Source organism: Rhea pennata, chromosome 18 (assembly GCF_028389875.1).
Source record: "Rhea pennata isolate bPtePen1 chromosome 18, bPtePen1.pri, whole genome shotgun sequence".
NCBI lineage: Eukaryota > Metazoa > Chordata > Aves > Rheiformes > Rheidae > Rhea > Rhea pennata.
This window is the reverse complement of record NC_084680.1, coordinates 10,295,548-10,319,113: the sequence shown is the minus strand read 5'-3', so window position 1 is coordinate 10,319,113 and position 23,566 is coordinate 10,295,548. Positions and strand designations below refer to the sequence as shown.

General features: G+C 37.7%; 1 protein-coding gene across 6 annotated transcripts in view; it reads left to right on the top strand.

Annotated features, from left to right (window-relative positions):
• The window catches only part of TSC1 (TSC complex subunit 1), a 30,815-nt gene that overhangs the window by 1,838 nt on the left and 5,411 nt on the right, over positions 1-23,566 (top strand). For 3 of the 6 annotated variants that reach the window (XM_062591245.1, XM_062591243.1, XM_062591247.1), the window contains exons 2-20: positions 5,957-6,019; positions 7,109-7,282; positions 8,135-8,238; positions 8,901-9,053; positions 11,119-11,263; positions 12,281-12,435; positions 12,732-12,805; positions 14,291-14,469; positions 14,896-15,005; positions 15,239-15,362; positions 15,732-15,844; positions 16,154-16,226; positions 17,588-17,686; positions 18,962-19,532; positions 20,266-20,309; positions 21,112-21,278; positions 22,208-22,390; positions 22,794-22,904; positions 23,018-23,140. In XM_062591245.1, the coding sequence (XP_062447229.1) occupies positions 7,177-7,282; positions 8,135-8,238; positions 8,901-9,053; positions 11,119-11,263; positions 12,281-12,435; positions 12,732-12,805; positions 14,291-14,469; positions 14,896-15,005; positions 15,239-15,362; positions 15,732-15,844; positions 16,154-16,226; positions 17,588-17,686; positions 18,962-19,532; positions 20,266-20,309; positions 21,112-21,278; positions 22,208-22,390; positions 22,794-22,904; positions 23,018-23,140 (2,634 nt within the window). In that variant the 5' untranslated portion in view covers positions 5,957-6,019; positions 7,109-7,176. Of the gene's footprint in view, positions 1-4,817; positions 4,892-5,956; positions 6,020-7,108; positions 7,283-8,134; positions 8,239-8,900; positions 9,054-11,118; positions 11,264-12,280; positions 12,436-12,731; positions 12,806-14,290; positions 14,470-14,895; positions 15,006-15,238; positions 15,363-15,731; positions 15,845-16,153; positions 16,227-17,587; positions 17,687-18,961; positions 19,533-20,265; positions 20,310-21,111; positions 21,279-22,207; positions 22,391-22,793; positions 22,905-23,017; positions 23,141-23,566 lie in introns of those variants that run through there. The other 3 variants (XM_062591244.1, XM_062591248.1, XM_062591249.1) reach the window with 3 other exon arrangements.

Here is a 23,566-nt window from a genome sequence, read left to right as displayed (position 1 = left end):
CAAACGTTTGGCTTTAGTAACTGTTTCTCGTTGAAAGATGAATGCAGGCCAAAATCAGAGTTGGAATGCTGGGATGCCCCAGCATTCTTGCAACTATCAAACACCTTCTTGTTGAATAAAAACTGATGACAGTAGTCAGTAGATACAGTCCGTATCTATAAGAACTGAATAATCTATAACACAAAGATTCATCTTTGGAGAAGATATGCTCAGTAGTAAGTCACAAAATCAGAGCATTTTTATTGTGCCCTTCTGGAGAGACAGGAGAAACGGTACCAGATTTTATGTTATGTCATAGCCAGGTTTATATTTTTTTAAATAATATTATAGCATAGGATCTTGATCTAGTATATAGCTGCTATATTTTTATGTAGTTTAATAAACATGATGGGGACACAGTAATCATAATATTTGCTTTGATAGCATAAGAATTTATTTTGATATCATATTAAAATACAGAGCAAGATTCTTGAATCAGTAGACAGCTGTGACTTTCCTGGGTATTATTTGCTTTTGTTTTTAATTAAAAAGTTTGACAGCATTCAGTATGGTTCTGTGTTCTGCTTAATGCCTGCTTTAATTCTTGGAGTAGTTAAAATGCCCAGACTGAGTATGGTAGTTAGTTTGCAATGGTTTCAAGATTTACTGAATTGCAGCCTAACTCTGTGAACATGTTTAAAGACTTCTGTTAGTGGAAAATAACTGATCCAGAGACTTAGGAGTCTTACACTTGTGTTATTGTGAAATTTTGAGCTCTCTGTTTACCTGTTCATAGTTTTAAAAAGATTCCTTGGTTGAACTTCTTTTCCTCATGTACTTTTTAATTAAATTGGCATAGAAAAATTTGTTGTTACTTATTTATTCATTATTAATATATTTTGTATAAAGAACTGAAATTATTTCCTTTCAAGTTGGCAAGTGGCTTGTTAGCGTGGCTTCTAAAAAGGGTTTAATATCAGCCCTACCACACTCAAGCTCTTTTTTCCCTTTTCCTGACATACATTGCTTCTTAAAATTTTACCCTCTGTCAGAAATTTGATGATAGCAATTAGCGTAATGTCTTGGCACAGCACAGTTTCATATGCATCTTAAATATTGCTGAATATTACCTTTTTTTTTTTTTTTTTTTTTTGTGGTCTTCCTCTTCCTGCTTCAGTTAAGCACCTGCAACAAAGTAGATGAGTGGATATACTAGCAAAGGACAGTCTTAGCTTATAAGGTAATTACAAAGTTTAGGAATGGGATCTTGTATCAGATCTTAAAGTAAGCAGAAAAGTACGGACTGCTGGAAGAAGCCAGTTCATTCAAAAAGCAGATGCTTAAATTATAAAAGCAGCTGTTTTTTTTTCTTTTCTTTTCACTGTACTGTTCAGTTGTAATGATCCTTTTGAATTGAGGTGACAAGTATGTAGGGTTGTTATGTCTGGGAGTGAAAAGGGTATGATCAGCTGCTTGGTGTTCTGTTGCCACCAGTGTGTTTTCTTTTCCCTACTGTCACTTTTCATCCCTTGCTTATTTTTGTAGGTACTGTCACTTCTATTATGGTAGTGTTTAGTTTATTTGTGAAGGAAACATTAAACTGAGTACTGTTACGAAATATGAAGCAGGCTTGGAATGTTGTATACCAGATGGGAGGGCATGAGCCTTACCCTTTTGTGACTGCAGAGCCTTTCAAAGTTTTGAGTGTGAGAGGCTGCTTTCTTAGCAATCTGGATTTTTCTTTTAAAATAATGATCAGTATAAACTATTTCTGTCTTCATTCATGGCTTTTGGCAAAGCAGTACCTGTGGTCCTTACTATACCAGCTGTAGAAATCAGGTGGAAAAGTACAAGTCTTGAGGTTTGACCTCACTTCATTCTAGGGTTTGATTGCTTACTGTGAAGCTGCCGGGATGTTGGTAATGGTTTTTGTTGATGAAATCTCCCTTTTTTTGTTGCTGGGAAGGAATAACAATTTGCTGGCATATCCCAAATTTAACTTAAGGTTAGGAAGTGTGATGAAATGCTGATGTTGGCTCACGCCCCTCCTGCTTTTCCAAAAAAGTGCTTCTGGTGTCTAGATTTCCACATTATTGTAGTAAATGGTAAGGACGTTATGGGAGGAGAACGTGTGTATGTTAAGTGTGTCCCCCTCCTCCCCACCCCACAGCGAAGCATAACTGGCACTACCAGCTGCTTTTTCATTTGGCTTGAGATAAAAATACACTGAACAGAAGAACATCTTCTCTTGACAAAAATACTTACAGAAGTCATAATCTTTTGAGAACCCCTGCTATCTCTTTCTCTGTGTAACCTTTTCAATCAATATTTATATTGATTCCTCTTTGGCTTGAGTTTGTAGCTTAACTGTATTTTGTTGTGGTTAACTTAGCTATCAGAGAGCTTTTTTTTAAAGCAGATTGGTTCTTGGCTTGTTGGCTGCTTCTTTCTCTCCTGTAATCTGGCTTGCCGGTTGTATTGATTCAAATTAATATTTTTATCAAAATTTGTCTTTGTGAAAGCTCTTAAACATAAGAATAAAAAGCTTGCTGATGGTGTTTGTATCTTCCATAGAGGCTAAAAATTTGTATTTTAAGTGGTGTATATATAAACAGATTTTTTTCACTCTTTGCTATTTAGTGACTTGGATATCATAATATATAACTAACTAAAAATGCTAGTGAAGGATTATCGAAAAGTTGCTGACTTTGATTTAATCCTCTCAGTTCCAAATGAGGCTGCATGGATGTTGAAATTCTTCTAATAGCAGAATGAGTGCAATAACTAGGGATGAAAGCATTAAAGAGATCCATCATGTATGCCATATATTTGGGAAGAAGGACACAGCTGTGATATGACAATGTAAGGATTTAAGGGTGATGCTGTTCACTGCAGATGTTATTATCAATCCTAAATACAAAATGCTGTGGTATTCAATGGATGATCTCACTGTTTTGCCAAGTAGTAGGAATTCCTTAGCCTGGCCTTTTCTGAGTTCTTCATCCCTAAGATTTGAAAATCCTGTCACAGATTACTGGTGGGACTAGTAATAAATCACACAGTTATCGTTACTTCTGGGAAATGTACTTCACCTATCAGAATGCTTGGCTTCCTCCTTGAAGTTAAATGCCTGTTGCCTGTAAGGTTCACCTGTTTCTGTAGAGAAAACTTGTGTCACGATGCGGTGGTATTGCTGGAATTTCTTGTGTTGTTTGTTTGTACGGGGCCTCACGGACCCAATTTGATTAGAGGGTCTCAGTCCTAGCACTGCAGATCTGCAACCTGACAATTAGAGCCTGCATTGAAGAAAATTGTGTGATTTGCTATTAAAAATTGGCTATTTGTTTATAGTTTGATGAACAACATGTACTGGTGTTGATACAACTCCAACAGGTAAACTCTTCACCTAGAGAAGTAAAATATATAATACTGTCCCATTTTTAGACTTACATTTGAATTCTTATAAATATTTTGAATGTCAGCTTTTGGAGTAGAGTTTGCTCCACTTTACTTAAAATACTTTGACAGTACTGATTGACAAGTTCATTTAAACTATCCTGGATTTATTGGCATAAGGTCGCTTCAGCCATCTATTTTAATTAATTTAGGGAGTCTGAGAAACTATTAGTTATCCACATGTATAGTTTTCGGAACTAGACTTGCATTATCGACCTTGTTTTCATCAGGTTATGGTGTTTGTGAGTGCCAGCAGGCTGACAGTGTAAAGTTTGAAAACTACTGAACACTTAAAACTAGTTCTGCCTGCAAGTGTGTTGTTAAACTTGGTTACCAGAGCTCATCTACTGTGTCTGCACAGGCATATTTCATGATTTCACCATGCCATATTTTTTTTTGTTTGTTTGTTTTTCTGGCAACATCAGAAATAGTGAAACCTGCTGTTGAGGCTTTTATTGGTGTTGTGAAGATCGGCTCAAAACATTAATAGCATTAGTAAAGCCAAAAAAAGGGTGGAGGGGAGGACATTCTGTTTAGCAGGTTATTGTCACTGCTGCAGAACTTGCTTTGGAAGTAGATTTGAAGAAAATAGTTGACAAGGTCTTGATGGGATGAAAAAGCAGAGACTAGTGTTTATGCTACTTTAACTCTCAAAACAGGTTTTGCTTGCAGCTGGTTTGAGGGTGTGGTCGTGTATCTCTTTTGTTAATGAGACTTTAACAACTAATTCATTTTCCTTAGAAAGATGATGAATCCATTCCTTACCCATAGCTGAGACCGTATCCTGATGGAAATTTAGAGACATCTGTTTTAACAAACCCTTCGTAGTTTCAAAAGTAATATTCTTGGAAATGAAGTAGAAGATTATTTGCAGAAACTGTTTTTTCTCCAGATAGTTCTGCCACTGTGTTCTGTGACTGCTTGAATACTGGGTATCTCAGTGTAACTGAGTAAATTATTCTAACAGTGATTACTAAAGACTAACAAAACAGTTGACTCCTGAAAATGAATAATGAAGTGAAAGGTTGACTCTTTAGGTTACCTAGAGGGATAGCTTTTAAACTTTTTGAAAGGGTGGTGTTGCTCTGAATACTGCTTGCCTTCTAAACTGTAAGCTCTTTAAGGAAGAATTTGAATTTAAAGTTTGAAAGCGTGCACGGTGTGGAATCAAAAAACCCCAAACCCAACCCAATTCATACTCTCTTGGGAAACAGACTAAGATCTGTTAGAAAGCATCCCTTTCCGCTGCCCCCCTGCAAAGTTTCCCTTCTTTATCTTTTATTCAAAGTCTTGCTCACAGTACCAGCCAATTTTTCTGTGCAGTTTTTAACATCTTGCCAATGTGATGTGAAAAGAGATGGCATTTATGTTTGAAACACTTCAGCTAACAGTCTCTGCTAGCTGCTTCTAGATGAACTGAAGATTTATTTTGACTGTTCAGCTATGATCATTGCAAGTGAGTTTTGTGGGTTCGTTTTTAATTTTGTTTTGTTTTTTATTTTTGCTAAAAGGCAGAGTAAAACTTAGACCACGTAGCTGTGTTCTTGAACTGTGATATTGGAACATTTTAAGAAAGTTTGTTGCCACGAAATGCCTCATGCAAGTGTGGTACTGTATTATCTCCTTTGAATTTGCAATCAGTGCCAAATTAAGTAAACTGATAGACTAGTGTGGCCCTAATAAAAGTGACCTTGGGCAGTTCTATGACTACTGAAATATGTTGCTTATGACAAAGTTTACTGTTAGGTAGGTTAACTCCTCCTGTCCAGTAACAATTTTGAACATAAGTTTTCAAGAAAATAATGTGTATATAAGTAATTGCAGCATTATCATGTAAAATAGAACACTAATGTCCTCAGCTAATGTGTCATGCTGCGTTGAATAGAGTGTGAAGACATGTTCTTTTTGTAGCTGTTTCAAGATGCACATAAGGTGGGTAAACCTGGAGTTTACTGCTGTTTCCTCTCTAGAGACTGTCAACTTAGAAGTATTCAAAATGATCCCTTATTTTTGTTAACGTTTTCAGCAACTAAAACTGAATTTTAATGCTTTTCCTACCGGGCTGTTTGTAGTTCTTATTTTCTGCTCATTTGAAATGGTAAATGAATTCAAGTATCCTTACCCTGTCCGGATTTTCCTTTTAGCATAATTAAACTAGGCACAAAACTTAATAGGGTAAGAGAAGGATGGTTTGTTTTCTTTTGGTAAGATTTTTACCTACAGTAAATAAAACTCTTTGTGCTGTAAACGTTCAAAAACTGATAAAACTACAATCTTGTGAAAGCTATCTAGTTGAGGCCCTTGGACACGTGAACCTGTCAACAGTTCTGGAAAGGGCAGCCATGCAGAACTTCTAGGTGTAGTTCAGACTACGAGTTGACCTTCCTCATGTGGGAGGTACATAACTCTGCTGTTCTTCGTGAAGGACTTAACATTGTTGTGAGTTCGTAAGGTTTGATGAGGAGGGAATAAACTGTGGTTTTTTTTTAACCATTTAATGCTTTTTTTTTTTTTTTTTAAGTGATCATGAAAGGTGTGTGGTTGATAGCATTGGAGACGGAAGCTCAACTCATCCACGGAACAGGTGTTGTATACACAATTGCAGTAAAAAGATCCCTTGCATGTAAACTTGTTACATATAAGTTCTACTTTCCAAAAAGGAAATGAAAAATGTTCACTAGCTGGAAGTAAGAGAAAAGAAGAAGCCCTCGTTATTAAGATTAGGTGTGATGACAAGCCAAACTCTCTCTGCCACTGGGAAAAGTTCAGCCTGTGTTGCTTGTTGACAGAGCAAAACTCGATTCATTTTGTGGTAGCTAGAGGGGATACCTGAATCTTTGCCTTGCTGCTGCATACGAGGAAGCCATCTTAAAAGCCTGAAATGGTTTAAATTTAGTCCTGCTTTGTAGTGTGAAGATGACCAGAGTTGTTATCTTCATGCTGTTGCTTTTAATAATCTGCACAGTTTTTGCACTATGGGGTTTTTAATGTATAACTCACAAATTGTGAAAATATGGCATATTGTGCTGCTAAGCTTGTGATTTTAGTTAGTATGCACAGAGTGACCAAGCAACAGCAGCTGTAGTAACCCTAACTGAGTTCCTAACAGCTGCAGCTTGGCTCCATTGCAAGTATTTAAGTATAAATCTAATAGTATGCAACAATGTAAAGCAGAGGGCAATGAATTTCTTATTGCTTATCTCACTACAGGAGTGGAAAAGGGCCCTGAGATGACAGATTGTTTCTAAAATGTGGACCACTATGCAGAATGCCTGAAAGGTTGATTGAGGAGGAATTGCTATAAGAAAGCTACAATAGAGCAATTCCAATATTTGCATTTTATTCAAGACTTTATTCTTACCTGGAGAGCAAATTAAAGAAATGTGGTATCAGAATGCTCTGATAGTCACAATATATCTATGAGCCAGGATTTTTCCATGAAACAGATTTAGATACTTTTAAAAAGAAAAAAGGAAGAAAAGCTTGTGACCTACTGTCTTCTTTAAAAAATTTTCTCATGCAGCTTTTATTGCAGGTGTGTAAACATTAGCAATCCTTTCAGTATAAAACTTTTAAATGGGTAATAGTGCAGAAAAGAAATAGAGAAGTGATGAGGGGTTTAAGATGGAAAGGAAAACACATTCCGCTCCTCTCCTCTCCTCTTCTCTTCTAGTCTGGTAGAGCTACCGATGAGGAACTTCCTGAAATTTTAACCTCCACATTTATGTTGCTACCTGCATCATGGCACAGCAAGGAAATGTTGGTGAGCTTCTCTCAATGCTGGATTCTCCAATTCTGGGTGTCCTGGAAGATATAACAGCTGCGTTCAAAGATAATCTCATTTGTGGTATGTATTCTTATACGGCATTGGAGGAAGAGTTTGGCTTTTACACCAATGAAAATAGAATAACTCTTTTTATTTTTCTATGAAACGTACTTCTTTGCAAATGCAAATTGAAGAAGCTCTCAGTATTTGGGATTCAGATTGCTTTAAGGATTGAGGCTTTTCTTCAGTCCATTTTACTTAATAACACACCTCTTGGAAGGTCTGTTATATAACTGTTAAAATGCTGTCATAAAATGACTGGATTTTCCTGTGGTATAACCTCAGGTTATGAGCTGATGAAACTTACTTTGTCAAGAGTATTTAAAAAGAACTTGGTTTCATCCGCTTCGTGGGAAACCAGTGGTATTTTGCTTATTCCAAAAAAATCCACCAACCCCCAAACAAAATGTCAAACCCAAATGCTCTTGAAAAAATGCTTTCTGCTAGTAAGGTGTCCCTTATGTTGCTGAAACTTTTTCAGAGGGTGAGGCAATGTTGCTCTCCTTAGGTCTGAACTAGTTCTCCTTTATCTATTGAAGGGAAAGAATGTCAAGTTACTCCTGATCTCTGTAGCTGTATTTGATAAAATACTCATGCAATTCAGACAATGAAAGATACTTAGGGTTAGACAGTGCCACAGTAATTTAGTAATTTTTTTAAAAAAAATTACTTTCCCACTGAGCTGAATACAATTGCTTGGTGAGAGGTCTCATTTTCTTAAAGGTCTGGTAACACTTAAGTGCTAGTTGGTATTATTAATTATGTAATAATTGTTATAATATTGTGCAACATTCCTATTTTGAGGAGTTAATTTTAGTATATTGAGAATGTACTTTTTTTCTTCTTTTTTCTTGTTCTAAAAAAACCTGATAGACCGTGGACCTATGCTTGTGAACAACCTGGTAGACTATTACTTGGAAACCAATTCTCAACAGGCACTGCATATACTGTCCACACTGCAAGAGCCTCATGACAAGGTAAAACAATCTTGATATTAAGTATGGCTGATTGGCAGATGTTAGACAGGTATTAAAGAAGGCTTTAAATAGTATGAGTTAGAAGTCTACTTTTCCATTCTCATATAGGGTTACCTTGTTATAGAGATGCAGTAACTCTGTAGTGAGAGTAGTTTTAAGGAGAGAGGAAAAAAAAACTTCAAACAAAGGACTTTGTGTTCTTTAAACTGACCTAGTTAAGTAAAGAGCTTCTAAAATGAAACTTGGAGAGGGGGGATTTACCTAAATATTTAATGCTGTTTGCAATGTTACTACTGTTTGTTTAATCTAGCCAAAAAGGACTTAGGGACTGTGAGAGCGTGTAAGCATTTTTAATGAGAGAATGACATTAGAACTTGTTTTACTTCTGTTTTATTTATTTATTAATTTAATAAATATTTTAATAAGTGCTTTGAAGTGCAATGGCTGATTCTGGACTGAGTAGTTTGCATTTCACCACCAGAAGACTTAAATTTATTGTTGGGTTTTCTTTGTTCTGTATCCTATATGTTTGTAAAATACCCATAATTTCTATAAGTGACAGTAGCAAACTGCTGAATATGGAGACTGATGAAAAAGAATGTATACCATTTAAATACAAAATCTTTCCTCCTTCTATTTCTCTCTGCAAAATCCTGTATCAGCACCTACTGGACAAAATTAACGAATACATGGGCAAAGCTGCTACCCGTTTACCTACACTCTCTCTGCTGGGGCATGTGATAAGACGACAACCGTCTTGGAAACATAAGCTTTCTCAAGCACCTCTCCTGCTTTCATTACTTAAGTGTCTGAAGGTAAGAACTGTCAGTGTTGTCTGTAAAACACTTGTGGACATGAGGTAAACATACTTGCAGCCGAAGGAATTTGTGTTCTGTGTTGGTGTCATTTGATTAAATTGTGGGAAAAGGGAGAAAATGTTGATAAAATACTGAAAACGCACCCCTTTTCTATTGAGACAGGCTGGAGTTGTATCTATGAGATGCTCTGCGTTAATCCTGTCATTATTGACGGTTGTGTATATAAAGATCTCTGTCACTGTTTAACTTTGAGTTAGGGAAAGCTACTAAAACATCTTCTAACATAAGTCAAAGACAGAGGGCCCTTAGTGAAGTTGGATCTTGTTATCTAATATGATACCTATCTAAGCAATCGCAGTTATCTAATGTGCACTTAATGAGAAGGACAATAACATCCCATTTGGGCATTCTGAAATTTGTGTGTGTGAGATAACATGTTCTGCTTTAGTATAGATGGACCCTAAAACAGATTATTCCATGATGAAATTGTCTTGCAGTGTGCATGCTTTCCCTTCTTTGCTGCGGACTTGCTAGAGTACAAGGAGGTGGCTGTCTCCTCATGCTTTGGTTTTCCCATCTGCAAATTTACCTATTCCCATACTGTACAATATGGATATTACAACAGTTATTAAAGTGTGGAAAGTGTCTTGAGATCTAGAGTGCATTGTCAGTCGTTTCATTTAGTTTGATAGTCAAGAGTTAATTGATAGCAGTCGTATAAGTCACATTAAAATGTATGACTTAATCATGTGTCAGTGTTCTTAAAAACACAAGAATTCGTAACTATTAAAGAAAAAATAGTGCTATCACAGGAACTTGTGGCTTGCCTGAGAAGTGTTCTGTTACCGCTTTCGGTGGCTCCAAGTGTGAAGCATGTCAGAAAGCTGGTAGGAGTGGAACAGAGATGTGGAACTGCTGGGGATGTGTTCAGGGGGACAGGAATGGACACAAATATGTGCTGTGAAAGGTTCTGTCTAACTGAATGAGAATGGAGGAGGTAGACTGCACAGAGGAAGAAAAGTGAGTGACATTCAATATATCATGGCAGCCTGTGTGGCTCTTGAGAAATAGTAAGACTAGCTCAGTAGCTTCTGACCACAGGCTGCCTTTGCTGTTTATGCCTCTCTCCTGGCAAAGCGAAGCCCATGGTTGTCAGCCGTTACTGGGGAAAGAGCACCTTAAGCTGGGGAAACAATTGGGGGCCACCTCAGGAAAAGATTTAAATACGTTCTGTTTCTGATCCTAAAACTCGGTTCTCTGTTACCGTTTCATCTAGCTAAAGATTTTTACTACTGCATCTCTTTCTCTCAGTGCAAGTCATGGGGATCTGACTATTGTTTGAATGAGTGCTTTATGCAATATTTAGCAATTGGAGTCATCAACCAGGCACTGTTTACGCTTGCATACCATACAGAGTGCCTACGTCTGATCTCAGGGTTTCAACAGTACTAAGTGTTTTTGGGGGTTTTTTTTGTGCATGTTTCTCTCACACAGATCTGCTAGCCTTTAATTTTGTAAAGCTTTAAATTATTATATAGATTGCTTTTTTTAATGATGATAATTCATTTATCCTCAAAAGTTACTGTGACACTATGACAGGCAGCTTGTTTGCAAGTTGCATGAAAATAGGTTTGCAGTAATTTAGAAGTTCACATTAAAGAAGATGTAAAAGAAGATGTGACCCTTGTGCTGATAGTTGGCCAACAGCGTGGAATACCTTGATCAAACTTGAAGTTTCCTAGGCTCTGATTGCAGTGTGTTCTTAACTCTGGGGAAAGAGGCCAGCATATAAGATGCTTCACATACCAGTGATTGTTCCTTTTTTAAGTCAAGTCTTTATACAGAGAAGCAATAGTTGAATAACATAGTAGTAGCAAAAATCCCTACTCTTTTTCTTAGGTTTATTGCAGGTGTGAGAGACAAGAACTTTGATTCACTTAAGTATACTAGGTTTAGGAAAGGCTGTTGCGAGGCAGAGTATTTTTCCATGATGCAATATTTGCTTCATCTTTGGAAAGAAGAAATTCAAATATTTTAACTAATGCAGGTTTTCTTCTTGCAGACTGACACAGATGTAGTAGTACTCACCACAGGTGTCCTAGTGCTAATAACCATGTTGCCAATGATTCCTCAGTCTGGCAAGCAATACCTTCATGATTTCTTTGGTATCTTTGGCCGTCTTTCAGCCTGGTGCTTGCAGAATTCAGGTGAGGTTTCAACTTTGCTGCATGCAATTGTGGTTTGTTGGTGTCCTTGTGACTCTTACACAGTTGATGAGCACTCTTTTGCAAAGTTATGAATGGTCTGATAATATTTAAACATGAGAAATGATGCATTAAGCCCACAAACTATTCTGTACTCTGATAGCTAGTGTTGGGTGGTGATTCTTTGCTCATAATTTACAAGTCATTTAGATTCTTTCATGTGGTGCTGCTGCCATTAAAAATGTCGCTGGACAGAAGTGCTACCTGGATGATAGTGCAAAAGTGAATCTGAGCTTAACAGATAGAGAAGGAAGAATTGCTACATTTGAGGCAGGTATTAGGGGAGTTGAGATCCCCAGGTATGAATGGGGAGGGGGCAGAAGGAACATGTAAGAGTTTCTTTTGATGTGTGACTGCCAGTAGTCATGAAAGTGTTGGGAAAACTAGTCTTTTCAGTTCTTGCAGTAGTTCTGATGAGTTGGTTTTGTTGAACTTGTACTGTGTCACATGGTTGTATGAAACAAGGCTAGGTTAAGCATGGAAACATGCTATTTAGAGGGCCATTTGCCACTGTCAAATAAGACTAAAACCTGCAGGACGAAGACAGCTGAAGAGTCTATTCGAGTCTGTTGTGATTGTTTTTGTAGAGATAAGCTTTTAGTTTTCATCTTTAAAGTGAAGCAACTTAATTTTTGTTGCTGTTTTTAATCATTCAGCCTTACAGACTGTCACTATCTTGATGGGTTATAGCTTTCAATTTGAATAGAAAATTCTGTGTTTAATCCTTAGAATGATAGGATACTGGCTGGAATTAACACATCATATCTAGTTTTTAATTTTGCTCTGAACTGATAAGTGTTGCCTCTTCTTGCAGAGAGCCATACAGCTTTGCTAGCAATTATTCTTATCTTAGAAGACTTCCATTTAGTATTTCAAATTTGAAAGCTCTTTGCTAATGTTCTTGGAAGTTTTCTTCTTTTTTCTGATTAATAAAAAAGCTTCCAACTATTTTTTTTCCAGGTCACGTGGCAGAGACTTATCTTGTCCACCTTCATGCCAGTGTTTATGCTCTCTTTCATCGTCTTTATGGAATGTACCCTTGCAATTTTGTCTCCTTTCTGCGCTCCCACTACAGTATGAAGGAAAACTTGGAGACCTTTGAAGAGGTCGTCAAGGTAAAATGCTGCTTATCTCCATGTCGTATGAGACAAGGAATTCAGAGTTACAAAAAGGAAATTATCTGCCAAATTAATACAATGAATTGATTTAACTAAGGGCTACTCAATAAAACAGAATCAAAACAGGCTATTGAAGGACAGAAATCTCATTTGGAAGCAAATGTGTTACATTGGTTTTATGTTAAAATTCTGACCAACTGGAATTGATAAGTTGCTCTTCAGCTTTGCATAGCTTAGTGTAATCAGAAAACGTTGTACTGATGATACACCTTTTTTTGCTTTTGCTCATCCAGCCGATGATGGAGCATGTGCGAATTCATCCAGAATTAGTGACTGGATCTAAGGACCATGAACTGGACCCACGAAGGTATATATGTTCACTCTGCTATTATGAGCAGCTTTTAGCTGCTTTTAGCTGATTAGCAGCTTTTAGCTGGATTATTTCGGAGGACTTACAGCAGAAACTTGTTTGTCAACAACAGTGTGTGCCTGTAGTGTCTTGCCATCTGTATCCATAGGTAACCAGGTAAACATGTAGAGTTTCTTCATTCAGGCTTACAGGTGGCATAAATAGTGACCTATCACAGCAGTGTTTGCTTAACGGAGATGTTTGGGCTCTAAATTAGTTTTTTATGTGGTATAGAATGTCTACTCCTTAGAGTTTAGTTTATTTTTTTAAGACATAATGATCAAGCATCCTCATAAAGGTCCAAAATAAAATTGCTTATAGTTAAATATAGAGAAACTTCTGCTGTTGGTGCGTTTTTTTTTCGCTTGAGATTTGGGTTATGTTCTATGCTGTGGTTTGTTGAAGTACTTGGTGGGATTTAAGTGCATAAAATGGCTTCAGTGTGTTTGTTTTGGTACCTAGATATTGGTTCAGTTAACAGATCAATTCTTTTAACAGGTATGTCTTAACATTATCAGCTGTATTAGTGTTCTTTAGAAATAGGCTCATTTGCCTGCAGCAGCACCACTTGCTGCTTTTTTCTTGTCTCCACAGGCCCAGCCACTGAAGAGGAGAATTTGACTCTTGTTCCTGCACAGTAGTGCTCTTGCCCTGCTTTTCAGAGCCACTAGGAAAACACTACTAAATGGGAACCTATTGAATATCACAATGATCAGTTTTGCAGGCTTCTTCCAGACAGGGAGAAGGGGAATGTGAGGAGGGCAGTACCACTAAGGAGTATGATTGGCACAGAACTATCAGTTGAAGCCTTTTGAGTTGGTGTCTCGCACAAAATATCTTGCATTCAAAAGTGACTCAGCTTTTAATAGACAGCCTTCTGTACTTTTTCTTCTTCACAGTGAACTTCCTTCCCCTCAAATATTGGTCAGATCAAATTTGGATGCTAAATTTAGTGAGAAGGGTTTTCAGAATGAAAGAAATAAGAATATAAAAGCATTTTCAAAACTTGAGGGGCAAAAAGAGTATGGATGTGAAACTGGCATTGCAGATGGTGATTGCTTAAGTGATATAAGATGGGTCACTTCTGGCCTGTCTAAATGTTGAAAACCAACATCTGAGTCTAGTTAAGCTGATTTCTACAGCCATTGAAGCTCAGGACCAACCAAGTCTTCGTATGCTGTTCCTCCTTTCCAGTGTGCTCCATGGCAAACCTTTCTGGATTTTTTTTTCAAAGCTGTTTGTCTCCAAGTTGGAGACCCCCCTCTCACGAGTCACCTGGTTGCAATTTCTGTACGTTGCCTGGTTCCAGTTTTGACTGGGAGCATGCAAAGCTGTCTGGAACAAAAGAGCCGTTCTACAAGCCAATTCCTGATATCTCCAGGAACCCTTGTTTGTAACAATAATTGACTAACTTACTCTTTTGGATCCAAAAACTGTCTGCAGGTGGAAAAGACTAGAAACTCATGATGTTGTGATAGAATGTGCCAAAATCTCCCTGGATCCTGCAGAAGCATCGTATGAAGATGGCTATTATTCTATGTCTCGGAAATTCTGTACGAGCTTAAAGCATCATCAAACTGACCCCAGTGCCAGCCATTACATTGACACACAGAGCAGCTATGGTAAGACCTGCCTGCCACCTAATGAGTACTGATTTCCTGGAAGAAAATGGGCCTTATGGCAGTGAGGTGTCTTACTAGTTTATCTGACTGAAAGTCCAATTCTTATACACCAGCAAAGTGGTGCATAAAAATAAAAATTTGATTTTTAAAAAATATGTTCTGGTCATGCAGACGTACAGACGGTTGGTAAAAATCTTTCTCTGCTACTGTTTCAAAACTGCTTCCCTCTTCTTCCCTCCCCCATCTCTCAACCTGTAGTGTGTAATATATTCGATGGGTACTTTCATGAGTTGGAAGAAAAGTTGGTTGCTTGTTAGCTGTGAATGTGTATATTGAATGGATTTGAACTGCCTTGTATTAAGTCTTTCATATTAGCCAGGTGAATCACTGATTTGTATTTGACATATAACACTTCTTAACTTTCAGGGACTTCTACCCCTTATTCCACTCCTCGGCTAACACTATCACAAATGCCAGGGCAGCTACCTCAGATTCTGAGCCCACAGTCAATGCGGCTGTCAACTGAGCCACAGCAGGTAAAGCAGAAGATAATGTGCAGCAAGCATTTAAGGATGTTTGCACTTTGCTCTTAGCTTCTCATAACAGTCTCAAAAATGTACTGTGAATCCTTCAGAGTTTAAAGTACATCTCAGCTTCAATACTCATTTGATTCCCCGTGTCAGAACCTGGATACAGAGGTTTTACAGTACAAATGTTCCTTTCTTGAGCTTCACCTATTCATACTTTCTGTGTGTTGCTTTTTACATAGGTTACCATCTGGAGCCCTTCTGCAGTGTGTGGTATGACCACTCCACCAACCTCCCCGGGAATTACCCCATCAGAGTCATCCCAGTCTGCATCACAACCTTACAGCAAAGCTTTCAGCACATCTGGTATGGGCTGCATTTCAGGATATGACTTTTTTTTTTCTTTTTATATTGCTGTCAGCTTTTTAGTGGGAATGCAAGACTCTACCTTCTGATAGGCTCAAGTCATTACCTGGGTGAACTGAGTGCCTGGTCACCCATTGCAGTGCTAATGCAAACGCTGAGATAGAAAATAGGTTATAGTGAATTAAGTGGCAGAGTAAGTCTGAATATGTCTTTTTAGAAACAGTGCCCTTTTACCTTGATAAGTAGTTGAAAGAAATTTAAGATGTAAATGGCTGAGTTAGTTTAAACATACAGTTCTCCATATGTGATACTCAGCTGAAATAAGGAAGTGGAAGCCTAACTAAGAAAACTTTTGCTCCCCCTTTTCAGCAGGGGGCAAAGGGACACCTTTGGGAACACCGGCCACCTCTCCGCCACCAGCCTGCATTGATGACTTTGTGCATGTTTCACTCCCTTCAGCTGCTGCCACACCTTCTAAAAAGGTATGATACATATTTTTTTTGCCAGCCAAATTAAATTTCATTTTTTTCATTGACTTGCCATATATAGAACGACCACAGACCAGAGAAAATCAAAGTAACCAACTTAACGTTTGTTGTATTGCAAAAAAAAAAAGAAAAAAAAATAAGTTTAGACAACTTAAATTTTTAGTTACTCAGTCTTCAGCACTGTTACATTGCTTTGTTGTTTAAGACGTCTGTCTGCAGGAACTTCTCTGTGAAAATGTCCAAGAGATTTGTTTCCACCAGATCTCCAATACAAAGAATCTGTTTGTTTTTACTTTCTTTCAGGAGGACAAACCAGATCCTGGGAGGCCTTTACTGTACCGACAGCAAAATGTCACAAACAGTGAGAAATCTTTGGGTAAACTCAGTTTTCCTCTCCCCATGTGCGGTAACTTTATTGTAAACAAAAACCTGGTTTTATTGATAAATGTTCCAATTGCCAAACACTTCTCCACAGATTTTAGCCCCTTCCTCCCTCATGAGTTCTTCATAGTTCCTGCATCCTGCACTAACTTGTGATTCAACTTTAAATCTTCCTGTGATAATTTTTGTTTCATTTTGACTATTTGCCTTCAGAAACAACTTGCAGAATTTTTTAACTAGCCCTCTTGCATTCCTTTGCGTGGGTAAATACACAGATCTACACTGAAGGATGAAAAGATTTTTTTTTTTTTTTTAAGCTGAAGCTTTCAGAATGAATTTTTCTTTAGAAGCAACGAGAGTATATGAAGTTGTGCTTGTTCAAGTTCTGTGTCACATATTCGGATCAAACCGTAAGGCTGCACATAAGGATAGATATGATGCTGTCTTTTAAAGGCTTTTGAAAAAAATTTGTTTCCTATCTACAATTGTATTGAGAGAATTTGAATACTTGAGAACTGTTTTTTTAGTCCTGTGGAATATTGAAAGCAACAGTGGATGGTTGAGGAACACAGCTTCTAATAGGTAAATCTAGATTCCATTTTCCATTCTGTTGTCTCTTAACTGTGACAGCTGTAGAAAGGGATTTTAGCACTGTCTTTGAGACCTCTTTACTGTTGATCATAATCATCTTCAAGGTGGAGGTAATACTGGAATTTAAAGCTGATTTTCCCTAGTGAAGCTTTTGGAATATGAACTTTTTGATTTACAGGCTAAGAGTGGGCTAGGTTTTTCACTGGGTTCCTAACCTGTGACTGAGCTGTGGGCATAAAGTTTCCATCCTACGCGCCTTAGTGTATATCTCCCTAGTAGCTGTCTCAGACTTTTGATCAGTAGTCAGCTATAGTCAAGTTTGTAACACATCAGCTTACTAAACTTCCTTTTTTTCAGATAAGCAATATCCATTTGTAGCCAGATCAGAAGCTAAGAGGAAGTTTAAAGCTGATATGGAAGCATAGGTCTCATGCTGCACTTAAGCTGCAACTTTTTTGTTTTTAATGGGTTCAACTGCAAACAGCACATCCCTGTTTGTAGAGGAGACTGCGTTTGCCTGTTTTGTAGTAACAGATCTTAATATTTCAAAACCACATTTCTGGATCTAGACAAACCAGTGATTAAACTCTGAAGTGATTTCCAAATGGAACAGGAGTTGGGAATGTTCCTTTTTTGAGGAGGAATCTGCAGGAGGGACAAGCTTTATTCTAAAGCCCTTATGGCAGTAAGAGACTTTTGTTTTGTAGTATGATAAAGTTGGACAAAATAGCATCTATACAGCTAACTTTTTTTTTTTTTTCCCAGACACACCTGGTGGTAAAAATTCAGTAACTTTAAGTGATCTTCCAGAATTTTTAGGAGGTTTGTCTTTTGAAGATAGCGCTGAAAAGGACAGAGAGGAAGGTAATTTCTTTCATCTTTGCATACATCCTAGCTGAGGAAATGTTTGTAATGTTGAAATACAAGATAAATAGATTGTGCTTGGTCATTTAGCCTTGCGTGATGTCACTGTTGTTCTCTGTACATTCTAGGTTACCTTTTGTATGTTCAGATCCTTTCTCTGTGAGCTCTGTCATTAATTCAAGATGTGTCATTTCTTAGAACTACCATATGGAATTCCTGTTGCAACCTGTCTTGTTCCTTTGAAAAGTTGCCCAATGCTAAAGACTTGTCCTCACAACTCGGACTTGTTCTCTTGAGTAAAAAAAATTTTGAATTGTTGTATTAGGAAGCAACTGACTGGAATGAGAAAGGACTTTTTCTGACAGAATTCATTGTAAGAGGAGACAAATAAAAAAAAATCATAAGAGGATCAGTGAATGAATTTATGATCGTTAGGTAGTTCAGCATCTGTACTCATTATGAGGCAACTTCAACTCTGTGCGGAAAATTGCTACAAAACTCTCATCGTGTTTTGAGAGCTTTCATAAAAAGCTCAATTTCCCCTTAAATTCTTACTGTGTTTTTTCATATTATTGATATTATGTCTGTAGAAGCTGGATGCATTTATTCATTTGCTTTTTCCGTGTTTCAGATAGGGAGTCTGTTTTTTGGTTTATTCCTTGTTTTTCCTTAAAATAGTATGTTGCTGTTTTCAAATTCAGGTGTTTTGCACAATTCAAACAGTTTACTTTCTGAACTTACTAGTCATCTTCAGAACTCAAGTATGTACTGTCCCAGTTTAAAAAAGGGGGAGGGGGGCAGGGGAGCAATCCTTTAGAAAAGAGGTATTTTGGTTGCTGTAATTCTAGCCTACCTTTAAGGTGAGTTTTTTTTTTTTTTTTTTTTTTTTTTTTTTTTTTTAAGGCACATTTTCATTTGCGTTGCCTAATTATGGGAGTTTTTTGGGTAGATGTTTCAAGTCAACCAATGGACTACTACAATATAAGAGCTACTTAAGAAGGAAGGAAAATTCATTCTGTCACAGAACTGTGGATTAGCTTGCGCCCCTCAGTTCTGAAGCACTGCCTGGTTCTAATTTTACTTGAGGGCACCTTGCAGGATTTGTTTCCCCAGTTAGAAGTCTGAACATGTATGAGGTGAACAGACACCTAAAGCTTCCACAAGAATTGGTTAGGGTCTAGCAGGGAAATAATGATAAGTATGTTGTCCAGAAATTAAGTGTAGTAAGCTCACTTGCCGACTAATACGTTTTCCCTCCCCCATCATTCTTCTCAGATGCAATATCTAAAGAGATCTCTGAGATCACAACTGATGCTGAACACATGGTGCCTAGAGGAGGATTTGACTCTCCATTTTACCGCTCAAATGAAAGTCTATCAGGCTCTCAAAAGAAGACCCATTCAGTAGTCTCTAGTGTTCAGGGACACAGTCTGACCTCTGAGCCTTTAACGTCTTCTCTGGACAAGCCTGGGCCTGAGAGTGCACGAGAAACACCCAAACAAACCTTTACTCCCATAGACAAGCCCTGTGGAGGCTCTGGTGAAAGCCCTGCTGGTAACAGGGAAGGAACTTCTGGGGAGACGAGTATACTCACTCCCAGCCCTTGCAAAGTACCAGCACAAAGAAGAGTGGGGTTTGGGAGTGGGCAGCCTCCCCTGTATGACCACCTTTTTGAAGTTGCATTACCAAAGACTGCCTACCTCTTTGTTGGCAACAAAACTGAAGAGCTGCTAAAGAAAGCCAAGGGAACCCAGAATGAAGACTGCATGTCCTCTACTTCTCCAGTAGAAGTACTGGATAGATTGATACAGCAAGGAGCAGATGCACACACTAAGGAGCTGAGCAAGTAGGTGACTGAAAAACCTTATTTTGCAAACTTCCTTGTTACTCTGTTTTTTGTTGGCTTTATTTGAATAACTATGCCTGAAAATGAGTTGTGTTCAGAAACTCAGAATGAAACCATGTCCTGTTACCCACTCTAGGGATTCTGAGTAGTGAATTTTTATATTTGAAATGGTAACTAGTTTGCTTGACATAAAAGGGGCTGTGGCCTCAGGGCTATTACTGTCTTTGCTAACTGAACTTAGGATGAAGAGCAGGGCTGATGGCTGTGTTACAATGTGGTTTTGGTGCCTCGGTTGGAGAAATCTTACTTTATTGGGTTTAAGTCTCATGCCAAGTTCTTAAAAGTAGAATGAAATGCAGAGGCCAACAAGAGATTGACACTTTCTTTTTATTATAAGGGAAGCTAAGAACTGGAAACTGAGATTTAAAGGTTATGTTCATCTACTGCTTTTCTTCATTTTATCTGATTATCCTGTACTCACCTTTGTCCTTATACTGTTTTCTATCTTCGAGAGAATTTTTCCTCTTTGACTTCCAAGAAATAACATCCTCCTTCACCATCTGCCCTTGCAACCCACTCCTTGCAAGGTTCCTCCTTGTTGTTGCTGTCAACTGACCATAACTGTTCTTTTATTAGACTGTAAGCTCTTTTGAGATGGGAATTCCATTTTGAGGTGAATGCAGAATGTTTGCATATTTAAACACACTGGTTAATACTGCATTTTAATTTTCAGATTGTCTCTGCCTAGCAAATCGGCTGACTGGACTCACTTTGGAGGTGAGGAAGTTTCTCTTATGTGTTTTGGCAATCTGCTCTTCTCATTATTAGACTTGTTTAAATAATTACCTACACACCATTTTTTTTTAATAAATAAGTAAATAAATAAACCAATACTGCAGGAAGATGGTGCCTTCATTAAGTCATGATTTGTCTGCCAAGCAGATAGGCATCTGTGTTTCAGTGCAACAAACTTTTTCCTTTTTTTCTTTGAAAATGAAACTAAATTCCCTGCAATTCTAGAGGCTTCTGCTTTTATCCATTTTAAGATCTGCTAACCTTCAGAGGGATGTTGATCCTGTAACAAGCCTTTCCAGGTTTGAAATACTTTAATGGTTATTTTTCTTGCTGCTTGACATGTCTGTCATAATACTGTGCTTTGAGGGATCTGCAGTGATGGTGAGCTTGGCCTTTTCTTTCTTAATAGAAGGAATAAGCCAATAGAAAGCATATATATGTTCAAGAGAAAGGAATACATTTGGTTTCAGTGACCACTGAAAGCATTTTTAACTTGTGGAGTTTGAGTAATATGGGGGAGTAAACATAGGATTAGAAACTTGACTGTCAAAGCTGTAGTCTTGTCTGCCACTTCTCTGCAGCACACTTCTGGCTAAACAGATTTTTTTTTTTGGTTGCTCTGGGGAAAAATATTTAAAACGTTGTGTTGCAGATCAAATGGAACAAACAGATTTTTACAATTGCAATTTCAAAGAATCTGTTTGTTTTAGAAAACATTTCTAATATGTGAAACAGGCATAGTACAGTTCAGTGATCTCTCTTCTGTCTTCTAAATCCCATCTAGGTTCTCCCCCTTCAGATGAAATTCACACACTGCGTAACCAATTGCTTTTGCTGCACAACCAGTTATTGTATGAACGCTTCAAAAGACAACAACATGCCCTTCGGAACCGGCGACTCTTGCGAAAAGTGATCAAAGCAACGGCACTGGAGGAACATAATGCTGCCATGGTGAGCAAGGATATAAATCTAGCAGTGACTTGAACACATTGGTGTTAGAACAAGTATTAATTGGCTTGACCAGAGTCTTTCAGTACTACTCAGTTAAAAAAGAAACCTCTATTAAAGTCAGTTTTTGTGGATTAGCGACGTGCACCATGATTACTAAAACCAGCAGTCTCTACTTGACTGTGCACAACTGAATTGATGGATTCCTGTGTGCTTAACTGCTGCTAGCCCTTATCTTTGGTGAATATTAAGATTTCACAGTTAGTGAAGTGGTTGCTTAATGCCTGTCTAGACTGCTTGTTAGCTTGTTATGTTATTCGAAGATGTTCATTTTCCACCTAATTCTCAAGTGAGGAGTAATAGCAAAAAAAAAAAAAAAAAAAAAAAAAAAAAAAAAAAAAAAAGCTCATATGTTTGTTTTCTTCCACGGTTTTTTACTATGATAAAATTCAAAGTTGTAAGTGTATTGAAGGATGGCCCATTACAGACTTGGATGTGTTTCATTCTGTACCTGTAACTATTTCTATAGAAAATTTCACCTTTTGAGAATCTAGTAGAAGGACCAAAAACAGCTTTCCAAATAACTTTTGGAAAACAGACTGTATTCAGTAACTTCAACTGTGAAGCCAAGATCGAACTTGAAAGCATGAGGTGCAGTAGAAGAGTATGCAATTTTTCAGTGTACCTCTGGATGTGACTTTTCAGCCTGTTCACTCTAGCACCTTTTAATCTCTTATTCAGACTAATCCCCTCCCCCAAAACCACTCCCTCAATCCTTAAGCACATTGTTTATATAGAATGTTCTGTGTAGGAAAAATATTAAGCTTGTGTGCTATTAACGTTAGTGCTTTACATAGCTACTAACTTAGGATACATGTTCTCACTGATACAGCAGATATTTTGTCTAATGTTTCGTATGGGGTTCTTGACAGAAGGATCAGTTGAAACTACAGGAGAAGGAAATCCAGGCCTTGAAACTGAGTTTACAGAAAGAGCAGGCAAGGTACCACCAGTTTCAGGAGGAACATGAAAATATAGTGGCTCAGCTTCACAGCCAAATAAGACAGCTGCAACATGACCGTGAGGAATTCTACAACCAGAGCCAGGAATTGCAGGTATGAAGCAGAGCACTAAACAAAGTTGTCTTATCTGTTTACTGAAGTTTTAAAAATAACCATCCTAATGATGTGGCATGAAATGTCTTAGAGAAAGTTGTGTTAAACCTGTCGCTGTGTTAAATGCATCTCCAACAGATATGTTGTCCTAATTCAGAATAAGACAGTGCATAATCAGAAATACCTAATTAGCCAGCCATTGTCCTTCTATAGTTCTGCTCTATTTTGTTCTGTCTTCAATTTGGAAATAGGAAAATGCAGTTTCTTAACTCATTTTGGGACTTTGGCAAGTGCTTAGTATAACTTGATTTACAATCTGGGTGGATATAGCCCTCCAGCCTTATGCTATTGCTAGTCTTTATTAAAATTTCAGAACCTTGAATGAGTTCCTTTATTTGAACAGACCAAGCTGGAGGACTGCTGGAATATGATTGCAGACCTGAGGTTAGAATTAAAGAAGGCTAACAACAAGGTGTGTCACACAGAATTGCTTCTTAGCCAAGTTTCTCAAAAGGTGAGAGAAATCCAGGGTCCTTCCCTGTGGTGCTCTGTGAACATAGATCAACTGTGACTCTCCTGTTGAAGTTTTCATTCCAGTCTTTTGATTCTTTTTAATTTCTTTTAAAGCTTTCCAACAGTGAATCAGTGCAGCAGCAGATGGAGTTCTTGAACAGGCAACTTCTGGTCCTTGGAGAGGTCAATGAGTTGTACTTGGAACAGCTGCAGCACAAGCACACAGACACTACAAAGGTACAGTGTGCAAGGTTGCTGACAAGGCTCTTAGGGAGGACTTCACTTAAGTTGTTTTCAAAGTGAAAGAAATGCTTCATAACTTAACAGATATTTTGTTCTGAAATTGATTTTTCAGGGTTTTAAGTTCATGCTTAAACTTCTGTTCAGCTATTTTTATGCACCATCTGATTATAGAATCTGTTCAGTACCCTTAGCTAAGAAGGGGATGTTGGGATACATGTGATGTCGCTTTTAGCCATTTGATGTAAATTCTTATCAATTTCTTCCTGCCACTGACTGTGAGACCAGAACTACTGTGATCTTACTGTAGTTGGCAGCAGACTGTTTCTGGTAAAGTAACATTCATGGATATATATAACCTAGGATAGTATTGCTAGACTTCCTACAAAGACCTTAACCAGGATTTTACCAGTGAGTGTGTAT